Below are 23,569 nucleotides of genomic sequence, written 5' to 3' on the forward strand. Positions count from 1 at the left end.
AGTGGCTTTGCACCTTTTTGTGAAAAGGTGCAGTTCATAAAACCCTTCCATATCATGAGTATTGACAAAATCAGTGGATTGCAACTCAAAATCAACAGAAACGTGTAAACCAAAAGGAACAAAAAAGGCGCAAATAAACCCTGCTTGCGCCTTTTTTGCGCCTTTTCTAGACACAAAAAAATGTCTAAAGACAATGATAAATGTCAGCCTGAGATTTTGTTACTTAACTCAGTGTTTCGCAACCAGTGTGCCTCCAGCTGTTGCAAAACTACAACTTCCAGCATGCACGGTTTACCAGTGCATGCTGGGAGCTGTAGTTTAACATAGTAACATAGTTCATAAAGTTGATAAAAGACCAGAGTCCGTCAAGTTCAACCTATAACCCTAATGAGTCCCTACTGAGTTTCCGGCTGGGAGTTAGAGCCGTAGCAGAAAATTAGCTGCATCTCAAACTTACAGCGAGAAACTCACTGTAAACCCGCCCATGTGTATGTACCCTGTACATTCACAGGGGGGGGGGGGGGGGGGGGGCAAACCTCCAGCTGTTGCAAAACTACAACTCCCAGCATGCCCTTTGGCTGTCCGTGCATGCTGGGGGTTGTAGTTATGGTACAGCTGGAGGCACACTGGTTGCAAAACACTTAGGCTGGCATTTATCATTGTAGGTGTAAGTGAAGCATTTTTCTACACCTTTTTTTTTGTGTGCTGGTAATTTATTAAATGGTCTCAGAGCATTTGAAACATTTTGTGGAGGTCACATTTTCAGAAATTTCTCTCTTCACAGACACCAAAAAGCTAAGCTAAGTCTGGGCTGGTGTATTTTTAGAGACTTTTCAGTGGCTTTGCACCTTTTTGTGAAAAGGTGCAGTTCATAAAACCTTTCCATATCATGAGTATTGACAAAATCAGTGGATTGCAACTCAAAATCAACAGAAACGTGTAAACCAAAAGGAACAAAAAAGGCGCAAATAAACCCTGCTTGCGCCTTTTTTGCGCCTTTTCTAGACACAAAAAACTGTCAAAATCTCAGGCCGACATTTATCATTGTCTTTAGTTACTTAACTCAGTGTTTCGCAACCAGTGTGCCTCCAGCTGTTGCAAAACTACAACTTCCAGCATGCACGGTTTACCAGTGCATGCTGGGAGCTGTAGTTTAACATAGTAACATAGTTCATAAAGTTGAAAAAAGACCAGAGTCCGTCAAGTTCAACCTATAACCCTAATGAGTCCCTACTGGGTTGATCCAGAGGAAGGCAAAAAACCCTCATACTAGAGGTAAAAAATCCTTCCCAACTCCAAATATGGCAGTCAGAATAAATCTCCGGATCAACGTTCTGTCCCTATAAATCTAATATACATAACCAGCATTGTTCTTACTCTCCAAAAATGCATCCAGACCCCTTTTAAATTCTTTTACAGAGTTGACTATGACCACCTCTTCCGGGAGAAAATTCCACAGTCTCACTGCTCTTACAGTAAAGAACCCCCGTCTGTGCTAGTGTAGAAACCTTCTTTCCTCTAAACGTAGAGGATGCCCCTTTGTTATAGATACAGTGGGGATCAAAAGTTTGGGCACCCTAGGTAAACATTTGTATTAATGTGCAGAAAGAAGCCAAGGAAAGATGGAAAAATCTCCAAAAGGCATCAAATTACAGATTAGACATTATTATAATATGTCAACAAAAGTTAGATTTTATTTCCATCATTTACACTTTCAAAATAACAGAAAACAAAAAAAAAATGGCATCTGCAAACGTTTGGGCACCCTGCAGAGTTAATATCTTGTACTGGCAAGCATCACAGCTTAAAACGCATTTTGTAGCCAGCCAAGAGTCTTTCAATTCTTGTTTGAGGTATATTTGCCCATTTTTCCTTACAAAAGTCTTCCAGTTCTTTAAGATTTCTGGGCTGTCTGTCACACACTGCCCTTTTAAGGTTTATCCATAGATTGTCAATTATGTTGAGGTCAGGAGATTGTGAAGGCCATGGCAAAACCTTCAGTTTACGCCTCTTGATGTAATCCCACGTGGATTTCGAGGTGTGTTTAGGATCATTATCCATTTGTAGAAGCCATCCTCTCTTTAACTTCAGCTTTTTCACAGATGGCATCAAGTTAGCCTCCAAAATTTGCTGAGATTTTAATGAATCCATTTTTCCTTCTACTCGTGAGATGTTCCCTGTGCCACTGGCTGCAATACAACCCCAAAGCATGATTGATCCACCCCATGGCCGGATCTACTGTCACGATTCGGCTGGCTGGAGGTGGATCCTCTGTGCCAGAGAGGGATTGGCGTGGACCGTGCTGGTGGACCGGTTCTAAGTTGCTACTGGTATTCACCAGAGCCCGCCGCAAAGCGGGATGGTCTTGCAGCGGCGGTAGCAACCAGGTCGTATCCACCAGCAACGGCTCAACCTCTCTGACTGCTGAAGATAGGCGCGGTACAAGGGAGTAGACAAGAGCAAGGTCGGACGTAGCAGAAGGTCAGGGCAGGCAGCAAGGATCGTAGTCAGGGGCAACGGCAGGAGGTCTGGAACACAGGCTAGGAACACACAAGGAAACGCTTTCACTGGCACAATGGCAACAAGATCCGGCGAGGGAGTGCAGGGGAAGTGAGGTATAAATAGGGAGTGCACAGGTGAACACACTAATTAAGCCTGCTGCGCCAATCAGTGGCGCAGTGGCCCTTTAAATAGCAGAGACCCGGCGCGCGCGCGCCCTAAGGAGCGGGGCCGCGCGCGACGGGACAAGACTGACGGAGAGCGAGTCAGGTACGGGAGCCGGGATGCGCATCGCGAGCGGGCGCCTCCCGCATCGCGAATCGCATCCCGGCTGAGAGAGGTATTGCAGCGCACCCGGTCAGCAGGTCTGACCGGGGCGCTGCAAATGCGAGAATGTTGCGAGCGCTCCGGGGAGGAGCGGGGACCCGGAGCGCTCGGCGTAACACCCCCATGCTTAACAGTTGGACAGAGGTTCTTTTCAGTAAATTCTGTTCCCCTTCTTCTCCAAAAGTACCTTTGCACATTCTGGCCAAAAAGTTAAATTTTAACCTCATCAGTCCACAGAACTTGTTTCCAAAATGCATCAGGCTTGTCTATATGTTCATTTGCGAAGTTCAAACACTGATTTTTGTGGTGAGGACGTAGAAGAGGTTTTCTTCTGATGACTCCTCCATGAAGACCATATTTGTAAAAGTATCTCTTTATAGTGGAACAGTGTACCACAACTCCAGTGTCTGCCAGATCTTTCTGGAGGGATTGTGAAGTCAAACGTGGGTTTTGAATTGTTTTTCTCACAATCCTGCGAGCTGTTCTGTCTGATACTTTTCTTGGTCTTCCAAATCTTGCTTTAAAGGGGTATTCCAGGAAAAACTTTTTTATATATATCAACTGGCTCCAAAAAGTTTAACAGATTTGTAAATTACTTCTATTAAAAAATCTTAATCCTTTCAGTACTTATGAGCTTTTGAAGTTAAGGTTGTTCTTTTCTGTCTAAGTGCTCTCTGATGACACGTGTCTCAGGAAACGCCCAGTTTAGAAGATGTTTGATATGGGGGTTTGCTTCTAAACTGGGCGTTTCCTGAGACACGTGTCATCAGAGAGCACTTAGACAGAAAAGAACAACCTTAACTTCAAAAGCTCATAAGTGCTGAAAGGATTAAGATTTTTTAATAGAAGTAATTTACAAATCTGTTTAACTTTCTGGAGCCAGTTGATGTATAAAAAAAAGTGTTTTCCTGGATAACCCCTTTAACTTCCACTGTTCCTGATGACTGCCATTTCTTAATTACATTCCGAACAGAGGATATTGACATCTGAAAACATTTTGCTATCTTCTTATAGCCTTCTCCAGCTTTGTGAGCATCAACTATTTTCAGTTTCAGATTTCTAGACAACTGCTTAGAAGAACCCATGATGCTGATTGTTGGGGCAAGGTCAGATGAGTCTGGGCATTTAAAACCTTTGAGATTGACATCACCTGGTCTTCCCAGATGATGATTGAGAACAATCCATGACACTGGCAGGTCTCAGCTTTGCAAAGGGGGCAGTGCATGCTATAAATTCTGCAGGGTGCCCAATCTTTTGCAGATGCCATTTTTTTGTTTTCTGTTATTTTGAAAGTGTAAATGATGAAAATAAAATCTAACTTTTGTTGACATATTATAAGAATGTCTAATCTGTAATTTGATGCCTTTTGGTACGCTTTTCTATTGGTGCTCCCAAGGCAAGTTACCTGGGAAGTGATTACCTATCCAGAATAGGGATTGGAGCAATCATAGGAGGCATGTGATTGGTGGCATGTAAGGGTCGCTGAGTGATGATGATATGGGCATTATCTATAAATAGTCCCCGCCGCCATTTTGTAGTGATGTTGCCACATTTTGCGTCTTGAAAACGCTGTGGAGACGGCAAAACATGTAGAGGTGGCAATTTAGTTTTTTAATTTGGTGTCAGTGTAGGAATGTTGGGCTGCTGCAGAGCCCTTGACTTTGAAGCTATACTGCTCTAATAATATTTATACTATCCTACCTGACATCCTAATTTTAATCATCACCTTGCTGGGTTTATTTCTATTTTTAAGAGTATATATAATAAAAGTTACATTTTAAAGGGGGATTAATTAGAGGTGTTTTTGCACCCCGGGCTACGGCCTTGGGGTTAGGAATTTAGTTTTGGAGATTTTTCCTTGGCTTCTTTATGCACATTAATAAAAAAATTTACCTGGGGCGCTCAAACTTTTGATCCCCACTGTACAGTCCTGGGTATAAATAGATCATGGGAGAGATCTCTGTACTGTCCCCTGATATATTTATACATAGTTATTAGTGTTGAGCGGCATAGGCCATATTCGAATTCTCCAATATTCCCGAATATATGGACGAATATTCGTCATTTATTCGCTAAATTCGCATATTCGTAATATTCGCGTTTTATTTTCGCATATGCAAAAATTAGCATATGCGCAAATTAGCATATACAAAAATTAGCATAAGCGGAAATTCACATATGCGAAAATTCGCACGGCAGTCTCACACAGTAGTATTAGAGCCTTCTTTACACCACACAAGCTGGAAGCAGAGAGGGATGATCACTGTGATGTGTACTGTGATAAAAAAAAAAAACGCAATATTCGCGAATAAAATTCGCATTGCGAGTATTTGCGAGCAACACTAATAGTTATTAGGTCGCCCCTAAGCCTTCTTTTTTCTAAACTAAATAACCCTAATTCTGATAATCTTCCTGGGTACTTTAATCCTCCCATTCCCCGGAAAAATCTGAGACAGACATTTTGTATGCTGTTAAAAATAAATATTGTTTTGAAACCCACATAAGAATTGTGAGAAAACCGTCAAACACAGGTATAGACAGTATATTCTGAACTACACTAACTTTGTAGCCCCTGTAGCATAGTCAAATAAAAAAAATTCTTGGAATACCCCTTTAAATGTTGACATATATTGTATTGTTTTGTTTTTCCAGAGCAAATTCTAAAACAAAGGATTTCTAGTGATAGAACAACTGAAGAGGAAAATGAAAACATACTACATACCCTTCTTCAAGGACATGTACACCACATAAAAAAATCATACAAAAAAATGGTTAAAGATGTTATTACATTATCATACAAAGGTGAGATTATCTGATATATAAATGTGTATGTTAAATGCACTGTACTTTGAACAAACTTTGCATAAATCAAATAGTACCTGAGAATGTAAGAAACTTTGTAACATATTTTGTCATGGGAATGCCACTTCTTCCAATAAAATGCCTCCCTCCCTTCTTAACTCATCATTACTTTCCAAAAAATAATGCAGGAAGGGGGAGAAGAGCGGTACGAAGGTTGGCTAAAAACAGACCGAGGCAGATGGATGCATAGAGTGGCTGTAACAGCGTGTAGCAAGTGTTATATTTTTATTTCTATCATTTACAGCTCCATGCTGCTAATGCTTCTGACGGTTTGCTATAGAATTTTAGCAAAGCAGAATCTCCTTTTCTATGTATGTAGTGTTTTGTGTCCATTATAGTAGCTAGTCTCCACTCACTAGCTTAGGGAAAATTGGAGCCTGCAGAGGAGAAAACTGTACACAAATTGTACTATGGTCAGACATGGTGTAACTGATGTACACATAGATGACAATTTGCTTTGAAATGTTACCTGCAAATGCAAATACACTTAGAGGGGTACTCCGGCGCTCAGACATCTTATCCCCTATCCAAAGGATAGAGGATAAGATGCCTGATTGCGTGGGTCCTGCCACTGGGGACCCCGTGACCTTGCACGCCGCGCCACATTAAAATCAGTCCCCGGAGCGTGTTTGCTCCGGGTCTGATTACTGTCGATCACAGGGACGGAGTGTTGTGACGTCACGGCTCCGCCCCGTGTGATGTCACACTCCACCACCTCAATGCAAGCCTATGGGAGGGGGTGTGACATCACACGGGGACAGAGCCGTGAAGTCACAACGCTCCGTCCCCGTGATCGACAGTAATCAGACCTGGAGCGAACACGCTCCGGGGACATATTTTAATGGTGTGCGGCGTGCAGGATCATGGGGGGTCCCCAGCAGCGGGACCCCCGTGATCAGGCATCTTATCCCCTATCCTTTGGATAGGGTATAAGATGTCTTAGCGCCGGAGTACCCCTTTAAATATAAAGTTCTATCTAAAGCTCTCAAACCTTTGACAACCTTTTTTCGTAGGGGAAAGATGCGGACAGCCATACATTTTTACCACAGTGGTCACTGCAGCTGGCTGTTTGTATTACATAAACACATTTGGTCTTTAAGATCCCTGTTCTCAAAGGGTCCACATATACTGTAGGGGACATTTGTGGAATATCCCTGAATCCTACAAATTACATACAGGTGAAGCTCGAAAAATTAGAACATTGCGCAAAAGTTAATTTCTTTCAGTAATACAACTTAAAAGGTGAAACTACTATATAAGAAAGACTCATTACATGCAAAGCAAGATAGTTCAAGCTGTGATTTGTCATAATTGTAATGATTATGGCTTACAGCTCATGAAAACCCCAAATCCCCAATATATGATATGATTTGGGAGCCATGTCATCTGCTGGTGTTGGTCCACTGTGCTTCATTAAAAGACAACTGTAGTGCAAGACTTTTTATATTCCTGTGCCCAAAGCTCCTTACATGATAGTGCGCTTAGCCTATCACCGGCCAGGGTGGGATACGCTGAAGGCTCTGTGGCGTCCCCGTCCCCAGGAAGTTGAATGAGGTTAGCACCGCTGGACCGTGAGGCCTGTACTGGACCAACGGGGGAACGTAGGAAGGTGAATTAAAATTTATTTTGTTTATTTTTTAGGCCCGGGCACAGGAATATATAAAAGTCTTGCACTACAGTTGTCCTTTAAGTCCAGGGTCAACGCATCCATCTACCAGGAGATTTTGGAGCACTTCATGCTTCCTTCCGCAGACGTGTTGCTTTATTGAAATAAATTAACTTTTGCACAATATACATTTTTTTCGAGTTTCACCTGTATAAATTTGAAGCTCCTATTTTCAGATGTTGCACATAATTAGGAACTTTAAAGTGAAACTGACAGCTGTTCACCCAAACTAAACTCAATAAACTGGGTCATCGTGCGCATGAACAGCATTCAAATGCGGGGTCACTTACTTGTAAATGTACATCCTGTTTTGGCGGTACTTCCCGCACCAGGACATACATTTACGTCCTGTGTATGACCGCGAGCATCGGAGACGGTGCACGCATCATACATGTCAGGGGACCCTCCAGTAATGGCTGACATCCGCGATCGCACGGATGTCCGCCATTAACCCCTCAGATGTCGTGATCAGTACAGATCACGGCATCTGCGGCAATGTGCATGTTAAAATAGATGATAGGATCGCCCGCAGCGCTGCCACTGGGATCCGATCATATGTAATGGTGGACGGAGGTCCCCTCGCCTGCCTCCTTCTGTCTCCCGGCGTCTTCTGCTCTGGTCTGAGATCGAGCAGACCAGAACAGAAGATGACCGATAACACTGATCAGTGCTATGCTTAATGCATAGCACTGAACTGTATTAGCAATCAAATGAGACACATAAAGTGTAAAAAAAAAAAAAATTAAAAATGTAAAGATAAAAAGTTAAAAAAAGTGAAAAATCCCCTCCCCCGATAAACATGAAAATTGTCAGTTTTTTCCCATTTTACCCCCAAAAAGCGTAAATTTTTTTTTTTTTTTATAAACATATTTGGTATCGCCACATTTGTAAATGTTTGAACTATCAAAATATGTTGATGATCCCATACGGCGAACGGCGTAAACGTAAATTTTTTTTTTAAAAAGTTCAAAAATGCTGCTTTTTTGTCACATTTTATTCCAAAAAAAAATTAATAAAAAATTATCTAAAATTTTATATATGCAAATGTGGCTCACCGCACTCTCCTGTCTCCTCAATATACTCCTCTTTGGCCCACTCATCATGAATATGCAAAATATTTTCTGCCACGTTGCTAGGACGTGAGAGTGAATATTTAACATGTTAATGGCAGGGGAAAGCTAGAGCGTGGAATATGGAGGAGGCAGGGGAGCATGGCAAGCCGCGATGTAGCTAGAACATAAAACAGCTAACACTGGAATTTCCTTGATACAAGTAAGTGACCCCACATTTGAATGCTTTTTACCCACACTATAAACCAGTATATTGGGTCTAGTATGGGTGAACAGCCTGTCAGTTTACCTTTTAATGTCTGCCTCTAAACTTAGCTATGGTTGGATTTTCATCTCAAATACAATGCTAAAAAAATAAGGTACCTTGCAAATAAATTTATGTGGTCTATATACATATAATCTGTTTGGTAAAACATACTTTTACGTGGCAGGCAAGAAGTCATCTCCGAAAAACACACTTCTAGAATTACCTGAAAAGCCTTCACGTGAACAGGTAAAGGACTATGTTGTAAATACTTTAACTAGTAATGATGTTTTCCATTTTCTACACTAGGTACAAACTTTGCATGAATCAATAGTACAAAGGTATGATACTGTGTAATATATCCTGTTAGAAAATAATGCCTCTTTATCATCTTATCAGGCGTCATTCCTGCCCCCCCCCCCCCCAGATTCTTTCATTAAAAGAGGACTAATAGCCACCCCAAAAATGAAATGTTACTATCATTAAAGCATGCCCTTTCAACAGCTTTAAACAGCTATTTATCTAGCACAGTGTCCACTTGTGATACAATTATTTCAAAAACATCCCATATTTATATTTTAAGTGTATAGGGGTTTGTAAGCCAAAGGTTAAAGTAGCAGTGTTGCATTTTGGCCCATAACCTTGTATTTCAGAAAATTCTACATACTTTAAAATAAAGATAAAATAAAATAAATGTAATAGCTGTTTTAGTATGCATGAAAGTGTTAAAAAGATTTTTAAGCTATGGACACCAATTTATTTTATTGGTCATTTCCTTCCTAAATGCAAAATTAAGCAAAAGGTATTCATTCATGTGTCTTTTTACAGTGTGTTACTAATCACAATGCCACGGTGCCTTGAGAAAGGTACTGTGTTTACCAAACATCACATTTATGGCTTCAGCATTTTTTCACTACCTGGACCCCCCGACTTTGCTGTGACCACACTTCCCTTTATGAATTGGTCTCGGGGGTAGAAGCTGGGTTTGTCATGTGCAATGCGGAGGATGTCCTATACTGGTTCTTCTTTGATATACTAATTGTGTTCCCGGTAGGAGTTTAAAGCAGCTTTACAGTTCTACCATTAGATATGCAAATTGCATGTTTACAAATATGTAAATTAATAGCATTACATAATTGGTGGCATTTTAAGCTAAATGGGTCTTTTTGATAATTTTTTTGTGAATCAGCATAAGAAAATTAGCAAAGAGTTAATCACAGAACATTGCATGGAAGCAACCCAGCCAAAGACAAAATAAGTAAAGATAGAAAAGCAGTATCAAACAAAATACAACACTGAACATGTAGGGAAAACAATACAGGAGTGACATACAGTAGACATTTAGTATAATGGGTGAACAATCAGTACAGAGACATGCAGTATCTGAGATCTGGGAAGTTGGGGTCCCCCCTCTCTATTCTATTGAACTTGTCTACACCATTCAGAGCATGATAGTATTGACTTGGGACATCAACCTATCTAGGGAAAATATATGTAGAGGGGAATAGATGGCTGTAGATTTTAGAACAGTAGGGGAAACCTCCACCGTACTGGAAGCCATCATATGTAGAAATGAAAGACTTCAAATAGAAGAGCATAGTAATGGTCTATAAAGGCGTCCACGGTCAGAGTCTAGTCAGTTTTTTATTCTGACCACTTATTCATTCCATGTTTTGAGGTCTCTTATCATGGCAACAACTGAGGCCTTCAGCAGGACCCTGGCAGCCCAGACAACTAATCAGCACCTTGTTATTGTGCTGTAGTTGGGGGGCCAGTAGGACTCTAGAATGAACTAGTGGCAACTTCTAACCGCCTATATGTCATGGTCACCATTGACAGTGGCATTTAAGGGGATGCATGGCCGTGGCAGTCAGCTGCAGATATGATATCAGCCACAGTTTATGGAGCAGGCTTCGCTCCTGAATACACTCCAATACTTCTCAAATGTACTTCTGCCGTCAATGTACAGCAGAATGTGCTAAGGGATTACAAATGTCCTAGCATTTTGCTGTTTGCAGAGTCGCATAATTCTTTCACATAGCTAGTTGTCCTATATTGCTTCTGATATAAATCCAAACTTGCATTAACATATGTAAAAACATTATTTGATACTGTATTTATTAAAAGACTTATTCTGTTTGTATTACCTTATATATATTTGTATTCATATTCTCTTTCAGCTGAAAAATAAATTCAGAAAAAAGATCCCTAATGAAGCAGAAGCAGCAAATATTCTTGTCGGTGAGGTGGACTTTTTGACTCAGCCATTTGCTGCTTTCATTCGAATGAAAGAGGCAGCTGTACTTGGCACATTGACAGAAGTGGCTCTTCCAACTAGGTAATAAATGTGGTTTCCTTATGGCTTGGTACACAGCCTAATAACTGTATATAGGTGACTTTCATATGTTAAATTTTTTTATCTTGCCTCCCAAAAAATTTATAAAACATGATCAAAAAGTTATATGTACCCCATAGAAACAATAGAAAATATAGCTTGTTACACAAAAAGAAGCCCTCACACAACTCAATAGGCCAAAAAATAAAAAAATAAAAATACGGCAGAATATGACAACACAAAAAAGTTTTTTTTTTAAATGCTTTTGTTGTGAAAAGTAAGAAAAACATACCCCCCCCCCCCAAAAAAAGTCATATGATCAAAAAGTCATCATCAATCAATATCAATAAAATCTGCAGCTCGTTCCACAAAATACTAAATTGATAACTTAGCAAAGTCGATAATAAATATATTAAAAGTAATAGGATCTAAAATTGACCCCTGTGGTACCCCACTAGTTACAGTCACCCAATCAGAATAAGTACCATTAATAACCACCCTCTGTTTCCTATCACTGAGCCAGATACTTACCCACTTACACACATTCTCCCCCAGCCCAATCCTTCTCATTTTATGCACCAACCTTTTATGTGGCACCGTATCAAATGCTTTGGAAAAATCCTGATATACGACATCCAGCGATTCCCCTTGGTCCAGTCTGGAGCTCACCTCCTCATAAAAGCTGATCAGGTTAGTTTGACAGGACCGATCCCTCATAAACCAAAATGGTGATTTGTCTATTTTGATTTTTTGCAGGCGGCACTGTACTTATTACCTGTTTAGACAGGTGACATACATGTACTGGGGTGTTTATCTTATCCTGCTGCATTTCACCTGGCATTTCATTTTCCTCTTTGAACACACACACATTGCGCAAATGCTTTGAGAAGGGGGGCATCTGGAGCTAGAACTCGCATGTTGGAATTATTGAGGGCACATGCACTGAGGACGTGTGTCAATGACAAGTGGTCCCAGCAAAGCGGGTCCAGGGCATTGCGATCCCCTGTCAAACTGTTGTCTACTCCTGAGAAATGTGATTTTTCTGATCATTTAAACTGCTAGAATGCAGCCAAAGGTAAGGCTGCATTACTATTGTACACACCTTTCACATCATGTTGTTAGGTTAAGAGCATACAAAAATCATGACAGTTACTCTTTAAGGGGAGACACCCCTAGACATCTTATCCCCTATCCAATCTCCCTGCTTCACTGGGCATTCATTTGGAGCGTCGGGTGCAGCGCTGGAGGCTCGTGATGTCACGGCCGTGCCCCACTCGTGATGTCATGGCCACGCCCCCTGAATGCAAGTCTATGGGAGGGGGCGTGACGGCTATCTCCCATAGACTTGCATTGAGGGGGCATGGCCGTGACATCACGAGCAGAGCATGACCTTGATGTCACGAGCCTCCGCTCCACATCTCCAGTCATCCGGCATGGAGATGGATACACAGGGTGCATCATCCCTCTCAAATACAGGGAAATGTATGTATTCTGAATTTTTTCATATATAAGGCAAGAATGCTTATAGCTCTAGGGGTTTTAAAGCCTTTAATCTAAATTGTCCCTAGTCTGGAGTCCCCATGACATCGCTGTACACTGAGCACAGGGCACTACAGCTTATCATTGGTCTCAGCAGTCCTATGTAAAAAGAAGTTTAATGTTCCCATGCTATCAATAAATAGAGGAACAGACACAATGGCATTTTTGGGAAGTCTTCCCACGCTGCCAATCTCCAAAAATCAGGTATGGACCATTTTGGAGCTAATGCACAAATTCCAGGCACCTTCGCATGCAAAAAGATGCCGGTGTTGCACTTGGATACCTGCACGACACTGCGCTTGCTCTGCGACACAAAGAGGAAGTCACGCTGCAAGGGAATTATGTTACGGCCCACGTGCCTGTGCTTTGTCCTCACCGCCGGCAGAGAGGGCGTGCTAATCATAGATTGGACATGATCCACTCCAGCCAATGACTGGTTTCCTTGCAGACACCTGCTATAATTTGAAAGTGATAGCTCATTATGATAATGCTCCATGTTAAAGTCCCTTCTTAGTCTGCTGGAACCCATGTGACAGATTAATTTTGGTTCCCCATCAACTCCAAGGAATTGAGGATTAACAAATAGCTAGTCTACAAAACACCATCAATGTTTTATACTGTATGCTTCTGTTTATTTTATCATTCCTTTATAAATAATCAAACATCTGACAAATACATATTGTTTAAAAAATATGTACAGTATGTACAAAAACTATTAAAGGGGTTATCCACCATAAGGTGATTTTAGTACGTACCTGGCAGGCAGTAATGGACATGCTTAGCAAGGGTCTGCGCTTTTCTTGGGGCTAAATGGCTATGTTGTGAGATTACCATAATACTGTGGCTAGCTTTTTGTGAACTGGTATTTCCTGTTTGACTTTTCTTTTTTTTACTACAAATCCCACAATTCCATTTTCCTTCCTCCCACACATCAGCCACCCCACCCATTGAAACATAAATGAGCTGCATCCATTCAAAAGACCTGTGGTTTTCAATCAGGGTGCCTACAGCTGTTGCATTAGTTGCAGATTGCGCTCTCTCCCACCAAGCGATCCCTCCACCCATTGAAGCAGACAGGCTCCCTGTCATCAGCTGACTAGTGAGTCAAGTCTCGGCCACATTGCAACCTGGGAAAAATCTGAGACAACAGTCATTTTGTATGCTGTTAAAAATAAATATTGGTGTGAAAATCACATAAGAATTGTGAGAAAACCATCACACACAGGTACAGACACTATATTGTGAACTACACTAACTTTACAGTCCCTGTAGCATAGTCAAATAAAAAAAATTCCTGGAATACCCTTTTAAGTATAATATACACAGTCCATTTCTGTCTATTTTTTAATGAGCCAATGTTTATTCTTGCAGATTTATTTTTATTCTGCTGGGTCCTAGAAGAAAATTAAAAGCTTATCATGAAATTGGTAGAGCCATTGCCACCTTACTCACCGATGAGGTACAGATTTCACTTCTTGTTCCGTATTTGTAACTATCTTCCTCTACAGTTCTGTCATTATCTGAAAAAGATTTATGTCCTTTAAATAACAAAAGCTCCTGTATGGTTGGCTTACAAATGGCCTACAGCTTTACTTCTGTTTGTCTATGGAAAACCAGACTATAGATCTTTTTGAGCCTAACAAAATGTTCTTAATGGTATGCTAAGTGATAAAAAAAATCATTACCTAAATAAACAAAATTTTCTCCCTCTTATTTTTTTCATTTTTTTTAACAATTATTTGTAGTTGTTCCGGAGAATTGCATACAAGGCTATCAACAGAGATGAACTAATCGCAGGAATTGATGATTTTTTAGATGAAGTTGCTGTTTTACCTCCTGGCAAATGGGATCCAACTGTGCGCATACAACCTCCCAAATTTGTGCCATCAGTACAGAGAAGGTACAAATGTTTAGCAATGTTTTGGTTATATTTTCTTTTAATAAAAAGCTACATTATTTTCATACAACATGCAACATCTTAGTTATTAACATCGTTAGCAGCCAGGGAACTGCCAGTAATGGCGGACATTAGTAATCATGCTGGTGCGTGCCATTAACCCTACAGATGACGTAATCAATACTGATCATGGTATCTGAAGCATTACAGGGGCTTTGTATGGCTCATTGGACCAGCCATGGTACGACCGCAGGGGTTGGATGAACAAAGATGGGGCTGGATGTCTTTTCAATTGCCTCTCTCAGGAAATCTTCTCTTGTCTGCCCGAAGGAGATCACTGATTATACTGATCAGTGCTATGGTATTCAGAATCGAACGATTGCTATAAATAGTCCCTTATGGGGACAATAAAAATATAAAATAAATAGTAAAATAAGCCCCTCCCCCAATAATAAATAAAATTGCCCCTTTTTCCCATTTTACAAAAAGTGTAAAAAAATGTATACATTTATGAACATATTTGGTATTACCGTGTGCGTAAATATACAAACTATCAAAATATAATGTTAATGATTACATATGGTGAATGGCATAAACGTAAAAACATAAAGTCCAAAATTGCTGCTTTTTGGTCACATCGCATTTCAAACAAATTTAATAACAAGTGATTTAAAAAATCACATATATGCAAAAGTACCAGTAAAAACAAAATCACGGGCGGGTGCTGCCTCCGAGACGGGGACGTGATGTCACGGCCATGCCCCCTAGTGACATGACCTCACGCCCCCTCCATTCATGTCTATGGGAGGGGGTGTGACATCATGCCCCCTCCCATAGACCTGAATGGAGGGGGTGCGGTGTCACTAGGGGGCTTGGCTGTGACGTCACGTCCCTTTCTCGGAGGCAATGCCCGACACAGAATTCCGGGGGAGATCACAAGGTCCCCAGTGGCGGGTCCCCTGTGATCATACATCTTATCCCCTGTCCTTAATTAGGGGAGCATTTTTTACTTTTATTTTATCCCCCATCTCTATGACAACCAATCAGCAACCTGTGCTGCACACGGGGGAATAATTTGTTCCATGCACCTCTGCTCTACAGCAAGAACAGTATTAGAAAAACTATGTAGCCATATAGATATGATTGTAAACTCCCCAAGATATATAGGGTAGGTTAACACGTACAGAAGTTGCTGCAAATGTTTGCTGCATATTTTGTGCAGATGATGGGTAGCAAAATCAGCCGCAGAAAATATGCAGCAAAAATATGTAGCAGATGTTGTATGTGTGAACATACCCATAAACTAAATATGTGACCATAAACATTTTACAAAATGTTCATTCTCGTTTCTGTTGATATTTAACAAATAGTGAGTATTTTTAAATCTATTAAGTTTGTGCTCTTTAAACAGGCAAGCTGTACTACAAAGAGAATCAAAAAGTCCCTGCAATGGAAAACACCATGATACAGAGAAATTACCACATGGACATTCTCATGTCAGTGAAGAACTATTAAAAACAACAAAGTAAGTTTCATGACAGTAAAGAGAAAGTCAATGGAATCATAGCAGTGGTATGTATAATATCCATTCTAGTTGGTGGTGTAAAAGAACGTAAGTTTATGTATAAACTTAATGCTAAAGTGAAATATTCAATCATTTTCAAAGTGAATAGTGGCAGAAATAATGTCATGGCCGGGCCATGTAACTTAGGTTCCAGGGGGAGCACCAGAGGTTAAAGGGGTACTCCAGCGCTTAGACATCTTATCCCCTATCCAAAGGAGAGGGGATAAGAGGCCTGATCGCAGGGGTCCCGCCGCTGTGGACCCCCGTGATCTTGCACGCCACACCCAGTTAAAATCAGTCCCCGGAGCGTGTTTGCTCCGGTTCTGATTACTGTATATCACTGTAGATCACGCCCCCTCAATGCCCCCTCAATGCAAGCTGTCACGCCCTCTCCCATAGACTTGCATTGAGGGGCGGCGCGTGACATCACATGGGGCAGAGTAGTGAAGTCACGCTCTTTCGCTCCCGTGGTCAGAATCCGAAGCCTCCAGGATTGCCGGAAGCCGTTGAGGTGGGTGCTGGAGCCGAGATCCCGGGGGTCCCCAGCAGCGGGACCCCCACGATCTGACTTCTTATCCCCTATCCTTTGGATAGGGGATAAGATGTCTAGGGGCGGAGTACCCCTTTAAATACAAAGTATGGACAACAAATAGAAGACAAGCCAAGCCTCAGCACTGCAGTGCACCTTTTAGTCTGTCTGAAGGCACATATTGGTCCTGATCTACTATTGTAAACCTGAGCTGCTCATGTTGGACCGTGCGCTAAAATGTGCCACAAATTCTACTTGAACCAGAATTTGTGATGTGCACAAATAAGCCTACAAACCAGAAAACCTGAAAAGACCAGAAAAGAGGCGTGGATGGTCAGAAAAGGGGCGTGTTCATACAACCTGACCTATTTACTATTGAATTCACAGAAAATCCGGTAAATAAATGGATGGAATTTCCCACCAGAAAAAAAGCTGGCCAGAACTTTCCCAACCTGTGAATCCCCATAGTAAATAGAGAGGAATTATACAAGTCTGACACAGTAATAAAAACAAAGCACTCTTAGTAAATCATGGCCATTGTGCACCTTGGTCTCCATGCTATTCAGTATCAAGTTTTTTTTAACCAGTTTTCCTTTCCTTTTTACCAGTTTTCCTTAAGCCATACACGGTGAACTGATGATATTTGTGTAACAGTGCCTGCCTCTGCTTCTCTTAGCCTAGTGTTTTTATCATATTTTTCTTAAATTCCAATGTATGTATCAGAAAATAGAAATGTATTCCATCCTATGGCTAATGAATGGAGTCAGTATGTAGGGGTCTAGCATATTATAGAAAAGGGCCCTGCAGACAATGCAGGGGGGGGGGGGGGGAAGAGAATGAGCCTCTTTATATGTTTAATCTGGCCAGGGCCCTTTACTGCACTGATCACCTCCCTGGCTGCAGAACTAAGGGGGCCCATAGAGGCAGACCACTTTGCCCCCCCCGTTCCACAGAACCCATAGCAGTTGTGTAGTCTGCCTCTATGGGGCTACTCCACTATGCATGACTCTGTAGGCTGACAAATGCATACGTCTTCTTTACTATTATGCTTTTCGATGATTTTATTAGCTTCAGGCAAGTAAGTACAAATAATCATATTTTCTGGTTTATGACTCAAAGTAGTTATTTTCCTGATATAAAGTAAAAAAAAAAAAAAATCAAAAGTAGGTTGATAGACATATCAATTTGGGGCTAGGTTGATAGATATATCAATTTGGGACTCTTCGAAAGAAGGAGGTGAAGGGGAAATACGGAGGCATGAAAAGGAGGTAAATATGTTAAGATAGTAGTATAAATGGCAAAAGTAATGTTACAGATATACTGTATGTATTGGTGTGGAATATTTCTGCTACTGTAACAGTGCTTATTTTATTATTAAGGTTATTCGGTGGACTCATAAGAGATGTGAAAAGAAAGACACCATGGTACTGGAGTGATTTTTATGATGCCCTCAATCTCCAATGTTTTGCATCAATTTTGTTTATCTATTTGGCAACTGCAACTAATGCTATCACTTTTGGGGGTATGCTGGGAGATTCAACAGATAACATGCAGGTATTTACCATTTCTTCTCTTTTTACTTTATATTATAACAGAAGGGCTACTTCAGTATTTGCTTTTGAAGGAAATCCTTGCCAATATAAGTTTGAGGCATTAATGATATCAATTTTAAAGAATAAGGAGCCATTGCTTTTGGAATGGAATTTATCCCAGCAACATCCATGATAATCAATTTAAGAAAGGCAAGAAAAAGGTCTACAGGGTTGAGGCAGTCAGGAAACTTGCCGCTATTATGTCTATACAGGCTATCAAGACTTTTGTCAGCGCTAAATATAGCAGTGTTACACACCATTTCTTATAAAAGAGCAAAAGGTGAGAGACTATCCGATGGCGCCTTCCTGAATGATTCAAAATTGCCGTGAGTTTAAACAAGGCAATTTTATTGGAAATAGTGCAACATAAAAGTTTCGAATCCGGACCGGATTCTTCGTCAGGCAGAATCTGCCTGACGAAGAATCCGGTCCGGATTCGAAACTTTTATGTTGCACTATTTCCAATAAAATTGCCTTGTTTAAACTCACGGCAATTTTGAATCATTCAGGAAGGCGCCATCGGATAGTCTCTCACCTTTTGCTCTTTTATACTTTCTATACCGGACTGAGAAGTTACGGGAATCGGATACCGAGGCTGCCACCTGTCACCGAGTCTATATGCCATCTCAGGTGTTGTACTCTTAGTACAACACCACACGGTAAGGTGCAATTTATCCATACACCTTTCTTGTTCATCCCGCAGTATTACACCAGGAGCGCACCTCTTTTCTTTTTATAATTGTTCTACACACCATTTCTTGCTCCAGTGAGTACTTGTTTCATTTCGTGGGTGCAATGGTTTGTTGTTGCAGCACATGGCAATTACATCACTTGCCAGGGCATCACTCCTGGGGGCTGGCCTTTTTAAAGCAGGCAAGGGCCTCTTCATTTTCGAATTTGTAGCCTTCTGTTTGCCATTCCAGTTTGACATTTACCCAGGGGCGGACTGACAACACTCAGGGCCCCCGGACATAATAAAGCAAGAGCCCACAGTTGGCCCCTGGCCACACCTCTGCCCCGGCCCTATTCTACCCAAATCTCTCCTCATGCACCACTACTACATAGAAAATAAAATTACATATATAACGTAGGTAAGGTAATTTTCCATGACCAATAATACCTGTATACAAGGAGGAAATATATACCACCATACTGAACTGAATTAAACCACTATACACACACAACAGTATTCCCCCATACAGTTCCCATATAGTGGTAGACACCAGCTGTACACAGGGTGTGTATACCATATAAATGATTACAGTTACATTTGAGCACTCACAATCAGCATTTTTTCTGATCAGTTTAGTCCTTTTTAATTTAATTTATCTGGCCGCTTCAGACCGCCATGTCGACTTCTTCAAGCCAAAATATATGTAAGACAAACATGTTACACATTTTACAGTGCCCTCCTCTACACAATCCCCCCATCTATAGGCCCTGAACTGTTATAATGCCCTCTGGCAAAGTAAAATGACAGGTAAGTAGGTAGCTATGTAGGTAGCTAACTAACTAGATAGTTAGGTAGTCAGGTATGTAGGTAGGTTACTAGCCAGCTAGCTAGGTAGCCAGCTAGGTATGTAGGTAGGTATCCAGGTATGTAGGTAGGTGTGTAATTAGGTAGGCTGGTATATAAGTATCCAGGTAACTAGCTAGGTACTTTGTCATTACATCACTCATTTTACCATAAAATCTATGGCGAAAGCAAATAACAATATTTGTGGGTCACATTTTCTTTTAAAAAACAGCGCAGTCTGCACATTTTGGAGGGGTTTGTAACTACACAAAGATGACACATTGGCCCAGATTTATCAAACTGTGTGAGAGAAAAAGTGGAGTAATTTTCCCACAGCAACCAATCACAGCTCAGCTTTCACTTTACCAGAGCTTGTTAGCTGAGCTGTGATTTTGTTTAGATTGGACTTTTTGATCTTTTTTTTATATAAATGAAGGTTTATGAAGAGATCAAAACTCAGCAATTCTAGACATATGATTGATGTCATTCCAAAGCAAAATTGGTGGCACAAAAAACAAGCCCTCATGTAGTTAGTTCTGTAGTTAGTTCTGCAAAAATGAAAAAGCCCTGAGTCCTTTATTAAAGTTTTCTCACCATTTTTAGTCAAAAAAATTAACAATGTTGTACTACAGCACAGCATTGATCAGTGTTATTGGCATTCTATTTATGCAGGCTGCCTATATTCTTGGAGCGCTGATCTGACACCAGGTAGGGCCCCTACAGCCTTCCCCTCAGCTGATTGGGACTCTGCGATTTTGCCGTGGTGGTCCCGATCAGCTTCCCTGTCTAGCACATGCGTTTTAACACTTTTAGACACTGCCATCAACTTTGATTGTGGCATCTAAAGGATTAATGTTGGACATCAGCCTGATTGGTGAGGGTTCAAGCTAATGATTTATACAACACAGTGGGAGCAGACACAGGGTGTACATGTACGCTTTGTGTCTTTAGGGTACGTTCACACTTACAGGATCTGCTGCATATTTTTGCTGCATATTTTGTGCAGCTGATTTTGCTACCCATTGAAGCTAATGGGTTGCAAAATCAGCTGCATAAAATATGCGACAAAAATATGCAGATCCTGTACATTTGAATGAACCGTTTAACCCCTTAAGGACTCAGCCCATTTTGGCCTTAAGGACTCAGACAATTTAATTTTTACGTTTTCATTTTTTCCTCCTCGCCTTCTAAAAATCATAACTCTTATATATTTTCATCCACAGACTAGTATGAGGGCTTGTTTTTTGCGCGACCAGTTGTCCTTTGTAATGACATCACTCATTATATCATAAAATGTATAGCGCAACCAAAAAACACTATTTTTGTGGGGAAATTAAAACGAAAAACGCAATTTTGCAAATTTTGGAAGGTTTTGTTTTCACGCTGTACAATTTCTGGTAAAAATGACATGTGTTCTTTATTCTGAGGGTCAATACGATTAAAATGATACCCATTATTATATACTTTTATATTATTGTTGCACTTAAAAAAAATCACAAACTTTTTAACCAAATTAGTACGTTTATAATCCCTTTATTTTGATGACCTATAACTTTTTTATTTTTCCGTATAAGCGGCGGTATGGGGGCTCATTTTTTGCGACATGATCTGTACTTTTTTTTTATACCACATTTGCATATAAAAAACTTTTAATACATTTTTTATAATTTTTTTTTTTAATAAAATGTATTAAAAAAGTAGGAATTTTTGACTTTTTTAATTTTTTTTCGTTCACGCCGTTAACCGTACGGATCATTAACATTTTATTTTAATAGTTCGGACATTTACGCACGCGGCGATACCAAATATGTCTATAAAAAATGTTTTTTATGCTTTTTGGGGGTAAAATAGGAAAAAACTGACGTTTTACTTTTTTATTGGGGGAGGGGATTTTTCACTTTTTTTTTACTTTTACTTTTACATTTTTTTACATTTTTTTTTACACTTGAATAGTCCCCATAGGGGACTATTCATAGCAATACCATGATTGCTAATACTGATCTGTTCTATGTATAGGACATAGAACAGATCAGTATTATCGGTCATCTTCTGCTCTGGTCTGCTCGATCACAGACCAGAGCAGGAGACGCCGGGAGCCGCACGGAGGAAGGAGAGGGGACCTCCGTGCGGCGTTATGAATGATCGGATCCCCGCAGCAGCGCTGCGGGCGATCCGATCGTTCATTTTAATCGCGAACTGCGGGGTTAATGGCGGACGCCCGCGAGATCGCGGGCGTCGGCCATTGCCGGCGGGTCCCTGGCTGCGATCAGCAGCCGGGATCAGCCGCGCATGACACGGGCATCGCTCCGATGCCCGCGGTTATGCTTAGGACGTAAATGTACGTCCTGGTGCGTTAAGTACCACCTCACCAGGACGTACATTTACATACTGCGTCCTTAAGGGGTTAAAGGAGAACTCCAGAATAGGAAAATTGTACTCCATACTGCCAGCAGAAAAAAAATAAAGAGGTACATAACTTCCTTTGCTCCCCTGGTAACCCACTCCATTCTCCGCCACGATCCTCTTCCTGGTTGCCGGAGGTCGGCGAGTCATACCGCACTCAGCCAATCACCGGCTGCAGCGAAGTGCTGACTAGGTCGGCAATAGGCTGAGCGGCAGTGTGATGTTTTCGGCCCCGGCACCTGGCATCTGGGGAGTGAAGGAAGGTATGTACCGCTTAATTTTTTTTTACTGCTGGCAGTATGGTGTACAATTTTCCTATTCTGGAGGGTGCCTCCAGCTGTTGCAAAACTACAACTCCCAGAATAAAGGCTGTCTGGGCATGCTGGAAGTTGTAGTTTTGCAACAGCTGGAGGCACCCTGTTTGGGAAACACTGCCTTAAGGGGTTAATGATAAATAAAAAAGCAGTGTGTCCACATGTTGTGGGCCCAGTGGGGTCACTTTCCCTCCTCCAGTGTCCACATGTCACCAACAGGTCACATTATCTTTTTTATTACTGTATCTTTTTTATTATTTTTTTTGTAATGGTACCCTATGAAATTTTAATAAAAAAAAAGTATCTCCATTACTTTTTTTGGATCGCTAAAGTCCAAAAAAGAATTAAAACCACCTGAAAAAATGCCAAACTAGGCTTTGTCGGGCGTTTTGAAAAACCAGCCTTTGAGCCCAAAATTGCTGAAAAACGCCAAAAGGATAAAAAAAAACGTCAAACTGAAAAATGCCAAGTGGATCTGGCATTTTGTAGTTTACTATTAACTTGCAGCTTACATCTGGACGCGGCATTTTTTCGCTGAAAAAACGCTGTGCAGGAAAATTGGCGTTTTTTAAGGCGTTTTTGCAAATAAAAACTCAGTGGAATTCCAGCCTAACCCCATCCTCTCCATCCCTGCTGTTATATTAGAGAGTTGAAAGTGTGACGGACTTATCTTTGTCTGAATAGCAGCTAAATGGTACTAACAATAAAAAAAAAAAAATCAGTGCTAAGGTTCCTCCTGCCTTTAATTTTGTAAAATTGTTAAACATATATGATTAGCAGCATACATCATCTTTGCCAAATGCAGGGTTAAGGGTTAAAGGGGTTTTCAGGAGAAGTTAAAGGAGTACTCCGATGCTAGTTTTTTTTTTTATGGTAAACTAACAGTAAAGCAAAGTTATATAACATTGTAAATTACTTACCTTATCCATATCGCTCTTTTCCTGGTCTTCTCCCGCATTTCTCCTTCTAACGGAAGCTGGCTCCTTTTTCTTCAATCTATGACGCTCGACCGCTGTTTCTTCTGCACCGCCGCCATCTTAGCCCGGTGACTCATCGCTCCCATGAGTCACTGCGGGCTGTGCCGGCCTCCCAGCCCGGAGTCAGCTACTCCTCCAAAGTTAATTTATACTGCGCATGCGCAGTACTACGCAAATAGCGTAGGGCTAACGCTAGGCTCCTATCGCTGCCTACGTTAGCCCTACGCTATTTGCG

General features: G+C 41.0%; 1 protein-coding gene across 1 annotated transcript in view; it reads left to right on the forward strand.

Moving 5' to 3' along the window:
- Nucleotides 1-23,569, forward strand: part of SLC4A9 (solute carrier family 4 member 9) — a 167,348-nt gene that overhangs the window by 43,583 nt on the left and 100,196 nt on the right. The window contains exons 5-11 of the mRNA XM_056569903.1: nucleotides 5,479-5,628; nucleotides 8,856-8,917; nucleotides 10,849-11,006; nucleotides 13,914-14,001; nucleotides 14,288-14,442; nucleotides 15,851-15,964; nucleotides 17,912-18,086. Coding sequence (XP_056425878.1) covers nucleotides 5,479-5,628; nucleotides 8,856-8,917; nucleotides 10,849-11,006; nucleotides 13,914-14,001; nucleotides 14,288-14,442; nucleotides 15,851-15,964; nucleotides 17,912-18,086 — 902 coding nt within the window. The remainder of the gene's footprint in view (nucleotides 1-5,478; nucleotides 5,629-8,855; nucleotides 8,918-10,848; nucleotides 11,007-13,913; nucleotides 14,002-14,287; nucleotides 14,443-15,850; nucleotides 15,965-17,911; nucleotides 18,087-23,569) is intronic.

Source organism: Hyla sarda, chromosome 4 (assembly GCF_029499605.1).
Source record: "Hyla sarda isolate aHylSar1 chromosome 4, aHylSar1.hap1, whole genome shotgun sequence".
Classification (NCBI taxonomy): domain Eukaryota; kingdom Metazoa; phylum Chordata; class Amphibia; order Anura; family Hylidae; genus Hyla; species Hyla sarda.